Raw genomic sequence first — 6000 nt, 5'->3', positions numbered from 1 at the left:
CTATCTATCTATCTATCTATCTATCTATCTGCCAGTCTCTCATTTTAAAACACCTTCCTATAAGTTATCATTTCTATCTGTCAAAATGTCGCTGGGATTTATTAAGAAAAAAGTCAACATCAAGTTTCATTGGGGTTCAAAATCAGGTAAGTAGATCTTAAAAACCAATTTCTTCTCTTTTGTTTTTCTCCTCTCTTTTCTTTTGTTTTCATTATTTCCTTTTATCTGCTGCTTCAGAAATTATTTACTTAAAATAAAAAATATTCTAGCATTGAGCTACAGCCAGAAATTTTTAGGAAAGCCACAGTCAATTAATTCGAGCTCTTTTCAGTATTTTACTAGTATTTATTTTTATGGGAACGAGCTTCAGGTTGATGTTGTGTCTGATTACATTGTTGCAAGGACAGATATTATGTGGGAGAGTTTAGTTGATTTGTTGACCCCTGTACTTTATTGTCTGACCTGGAAGGATGAAAGGAAAAGTTGAATGCAGCAGTATTAGAACTCAGAACATAAAGAATTGGAGCAAATGCTACAATGATAACAAACAAAAAAAAATCTGTCATCCCAGTGAGAAAAACAAAACAAAAAGTAAACAAGAAAGAATAACAACAAAAATAAGAGAGAAATGGGAACAACAAAATAACTGCTTCTAACATAGGCATAAGAACTGAAATTTGAGGAGAGGGAAACAGTTGATTATATAGGTACCAATATATGACTGGTATTTTATTCTATCAATTCCTGGTGGAATGAAAAGCAGCAACTACAAAATACAAAGACGTTTGCTAAAAACTAGAGTTACAACAACAACAACAACAAATTTATCTGTTCATCCCAAACCGGAATAACAATTGGGTCTTTAGGTGTCTTCAGAGGAATCCACTCTGTTGCAAGCATTCAAGACCAGGTTTCCCCCTGTCCTTTCACCCATGACAGAAATCCTGAGAAGAATAGTTGATGCGGACCCCAACACTTTTCTTTTGTCTAAAACCAGCAATATATATATATATATATATATATATATATATATATATATATATATATATATGTATGTATATATATATCCATGTATGTATGTATATAATATATATAATATATGGCTCCAGCATGGCCACAGCCTTTCAGCTGAAATGTATAAAAAGATAATAGAATAAATCTCTTTCTCTCTCTCTCTCTCTCTCTCTCTATATATATATATATATATATATATATATATGCATTATTGCATGTATGTCTGTTTGTAATATATATATGGCTCCAACATGGCCACAGCCTTTGGGTTGAAATGCTTTAAAAACTAAAAGAATAAATCTCTTTCTCTCTTTCAGTGTGTCTATATACATATATACAGGGGTGTAGCTAGGGTAGGCGAGCAGGGCACATGTCCTGGATACCACTTTGAGTGGGGTGAAATTTGGGCCAAGATCGTTTTCTAATTAAGCCATTAAAAACAAATTTTTTAAACCTTTTCAGTTATGGTTTGTTTTGCCTATCCCCATCCACACCACTGGACAGAATAGGTGTTCTTCCTTGACCTTGTTGCTTTTTGGTTGGTGGGGTGGGTCACAATTTTGATGCTTGCCCTGAGTGCCATTTTCCCAAGCTACACCCCTGTAGATATATATATGTATGCGTATAAGTATATATATATATATATATAGGTATGTTGGTGCAAACAGGAAAAGTAGAACTCGAAATATGAGTATATGTACATTTTTATTAATATTTAGCAGAAGTAACAAAGTGACTCAAGAGATTTGCCAACATTCATAACTCTCAGACCTTGAATTACTCTGTTACTTGTGATAAATATTAATAAACATATATATATATATATATATATATATACATAGACTGTGTGATAAGTAGCTTGCTTACCAGCCACCTGGTTGTGGGTTCAGTCCCACCGCATGGAACCTTGGACAAGTGTCTTTTACTGTAGCCTCAGGCCGACAAAAGCCTTGTGAATGGATTTGGTAGACGGAAACTGAAAGAAGCCTGTCTTATATATGTGTGTGTGTGTCTGTGTTTGTCCCCTACCATCGCTTGACAACTGATGTTGGTGTGTCTATGTCCCTGTAACTTAGCGGTTTGGTGGTAGAGACTGATAGAATAAGTACTAGGCTTACAAAGAATAAGACCTAGGGTCGATTTGTTCAACTAAAGGCGGTGCTCCAGTATGGCTGCAGTCAATTAAATGAAACAAATAAAAGAATAAAAGAATACATATATAATGTATGTATGTATGTGTGTACATGTTTATGCATGTATGTGTGTGTATGTGAGTGTGTATGTATGTATGTATGCATGTATGTTGTGTGTGTATGTATGTATGTATGTGTACTATAACTTAAAATTAGAATAGAAAAGTGAAAATTTAGAATGAAAAGTTGAGGATTCATGCTCTGTGCTATTGTTGTTGTTGTTGCTGTTATTGTGTTTGTTTTGTTGTTGTTGTTGTTGTTGATTTGTTGATGTTGCTTGTGTTGTAATATTTTTCTTTTTCCAAATTTTTCTTTGTTGCTATCGGTTGATTATTGATGTTATCATTGTTGTGGTTGTGGGTGTAGCTCCAGATCAGAGTAGACCTTGGATGAAATGCAATCTAGCCATGACCATCCTGTCATGGATAGAATGCATTTAATCCTCAGAAATATATTGGACAGCATTGTTTAACCCTTCTCTCACCACATTCCTCCTATTGAAGTACATTGCTTTCGTTTCAATTTATTTTTGAAACAATGAAGAATTTAGTAAAATAACATTGTCATTCATTATTGAGCCTGTGTTTGGGACATAAATTAATATAGAATTTTGGTGGAAGATTTTCATCTAGATCAGAGGTTCTCAAACTTTTGGGGCCATCGACCCTTCATGGCTACATAATACCCTCAGCGCCGCCACCCCTATTTTTATGTATAAATAAATGATTTATATTTTACTAATTTATATATAGAGGTGCAATGATGGCCCAGTGGTTAGGGCAGTGGACTCGCAGTTGGAGGATCGTGGTTTTGATTCCCAGATCGGGTGTTGTGTGTGTTTATTGAGCGAAAACACCTAAAGCTCTACGAGACTCCAGCAGGAGGTGGTGGTAACCCCTGTTGTACTCTTTCACCCCAACTTTCTCTCACTCTTTCTTCCTATTTCTTGAGTAAAAGCTGCGCAGGACTGGCGTCCCGTCCAGCTGGGGGAGGGGAACACATACACCATAGAAACCGGGAAACCGGGCCCATGAGCCTGGCTAGGCTTTAAAAGGGCGAAAGAAGAATTTGTATATACTATGAATCATTTGATATTTAATATAGTTTGTATACAATATTATAATAATATCATAATAAATTCATAGCATCCCCCAATCCACTGCCTTCCTCCCAATGCCTCCTTTTTCTCTACCCCCCACCTCCCGCACAACCCCTTAGACACCAGCACCCACCTGGACCCTCTAAACGCCCACTGTGGGGTGGGGGCAGTAGCACCCACTTTGAGAACCTATGATTTAGATCATTGAAAACTAGGAGTTTGTGTCATAGAATCAGGGGTTCTTTCATATGGTTCCGTCTCAAAAGGGTTAAAACATTTAGTATAATCTAAATAAGATTTGACGGCTATTTCTAGCTAGTCAGTGATAATCTAGACCCCTTTGATTTCTCTAATGGAAACCCTTAAGCATTCAATGTTTAAAGAATTCCCATTGTATACTCTTTACTCTTTTACTCTTTTACTTGTTTCAGTCATTTGACTGCAGCCATGCTGGAGCAACGCCTTTAGTTGAGCAAATCGACCCCAGGACTTATTCTTTGTAAGCCTTGTACTTATTCTATCGGTCTCTTTTAGCCAAACCACTAAGTTACGGGGACATAAACACACTAGCATCAGTTGTTAAGTGAAGTTGGGGGGACAAACACAGACACACAAACATATACACACATACATATATACACATATATACGACGGGCTTCTTTCAGTTTCCGTCTACCAAATCAACTCACAAGGCTTTGGTCGGCCCGAGGCTATAGTACAAGACACTTGCCCAAGGTGCCACACAGTAGGACTGAACCCAGAACCATGTGGTTGGTAAGCAAGCTACTTACCACACAGCCACTCCTGCGCCTTTATATTATTAGGATTTGTATTAAAAAAACTGTTGAAATGTTTTGTGTATTGTAAGAGCAAAACCAGTTTGTTGTACCTAAATTTTAACAGTAAAATCTTATGTGAACCCTGAAGGACAAAAAGGACCTTTGTTGAAAACCATTTATCTGGAGGCTCCCTTATTGGCTCAGCCTTTAACTTGTTGCCACTGTTGTTGTTGTTGCTTAGCCCCTGGTCATCCCTAAAAGAGCGGACTTATATGATCATCATATCTTTGTTTCTTAGGCAAAGTGTATGTGCCTAGAACTGCAGTATTCAATGTGTCCTGCCTTTTTTTTAGCTGGTTAAGGTGTGAATTGAGGGAGACTGGGCTACTGTTTCTAGGTTCAGTTGTTGCTGTTGTTTTGGTTGTTTTGTGTTTGTGTCAGAGAAAGAGAGAGAGATAGAGAAAGAGAAGGAGAGAGAGAGACGGAGGATAGGCAGGGAGAAAGAGTGAAAAACTGATAGAAAAAGACAGATGGAGGGGCAGAGAAAGATACTGATAGAAATAGAGAAGTAGACAAAGAGAGAAAGAAAGAGAGGGGGAGAGGAGTGGTGTGTGTGTGTGTGTGTGTGTGTGTGTGTGTGTGTGTGTGTGTGTGAGCTTTAAAATGGTTTTAATATGGATGGCATCATAGCAGCAAAATGGCTTTTTAGACAAATTACCATTCCTCAGATTCCAGATTTTACTTTAGACATTAATTGGTAACCACTTGATCATAAGTTCAAATCGCTGTGCAGTTCTTCTTCTTCTTCTTCTTCTTCTTCTTCTTCTTCTTCTTCTTCTTCTTCTTCTTCATATTACCCATTAATTACAGGATTTTTAACGTGGCATTGTCCCGTGCTATTACGTTTTCCAAATGTAAATAATTCCCAGAAAAGAGTTCTTACTCTCTCTCTCTCTCTCAGGAACACTCTGCTAGTTAGGGTCCTCCCACCACCCGCACCCACTCATTAAAACTCAATTACCATCGAAATGATTTACTTAAGATTCTCAGCCACCATTATTTCTTCTCTGACAAAACCAGCAGACATTAGCATCATTAAATTATGCTGACTTCAGTTTTTCATTTCTTGAATGTTGCTTTATTTTATGACCCTTTGAAGGATGAAAAACAAAATTGACCTTGATGGGATTCAAATTCAGAACTAAGAGTTCTTAACAAAATACCACAAGGTATTCTATCCAATACATTAGTGATTCTACTTATCTGCCATATTCTATTTCGTTTAATGACTTCTATATGACTGAGGGTTGGGGGTATATATCTCATCTTACTTTGTAGCAGAGAGTGTAGTTTACTCTTTTACTTGTTTCAGTCATTTGACTGCGGCCATGCTGGAGCACCGCCTTTAGTCGAGCAAATCGACCCCAGGACTTATTCTTTGGAAGCCTAGTACTTATTCTATCAGTCTCTTTTGCCGAACCGCTAAGTTACGAAGCCGTAAACACACTAACATCGGTTGTCAAGCAGTATTGTGGGGACAAACACACACATGCAAACATATACACACACATACATATATATATACATATATACGACGGGCTTCTTTCAGTTTCCGTCTACCAAATCAACTCACAAGGCTTTGGTCGGCTCGAGGCTATAGTAAAAGACACTTGCTCAAGGTGCCACGCAGTGGGACTGAACCTGGAACCATGTGGTTGGTAAGCAAGCTACTTACCACACAGCCACTCCTACGCCTATGATCAAATAAATAAATAAATCCATGAACAGAGGAAAGGAGGAGTATTTTATTGAAGAAAAATATTCAAGGAAATTATATTGATTTCAAATTTTGGCTCAAGGCCAGTAATTTTAGGGGAGGGGTAAGTCAATTACCTTGACCTCCCCCCACCCCCAG

At 37.5% G+C, this 6000-nt stretch overlaps 1 protein-coding gene across 2 annotated transcripts in view; it reads left to right on the top strand.

The window, feature by feature from the left end:
* LOC106867931 (ras-like GTP-binding protein RHO) overlaps positions 1-6000 on the top strand; it is a 101658-nt gene that overhangs the window by 688 nt on the left and 94970 nt on the right. For both annotated transcript variants that reach the window (XM_089360425.1, XM_089360426.1), the window contains exon 1: positions 1-146. This exon is cut by the window's left edge. In XM_089360425.1, the coding sequence (XP_089216551.1) occupies positions 86-146 (61 nt within the window). In that variant the 5' untranslated portion in view covers positions 1-85. The remainder of the gene's footprint in view (positions 147-6000) is intronic.

Source organism: Octopus bimaculoides, chromosome 11, assembly GCF_046866305.1.
Source record: "Octopus bimaculoides isolate indiv1 chromosome 11, ASM4686630v1, whole genome shotgun sequence".
NCBI classification, from domain to species: Eukaryota; Metazoa; Mollusca; class Cephalopoda; order Octopoda; family Octopodidae; genus Octopus; species Octopus bimaculoides.
The sequence above is the reverse complement of the archived record's forward strand: the minus strand, read 5'-3'. Positions and strand labels throughout refer to the sequence as shown.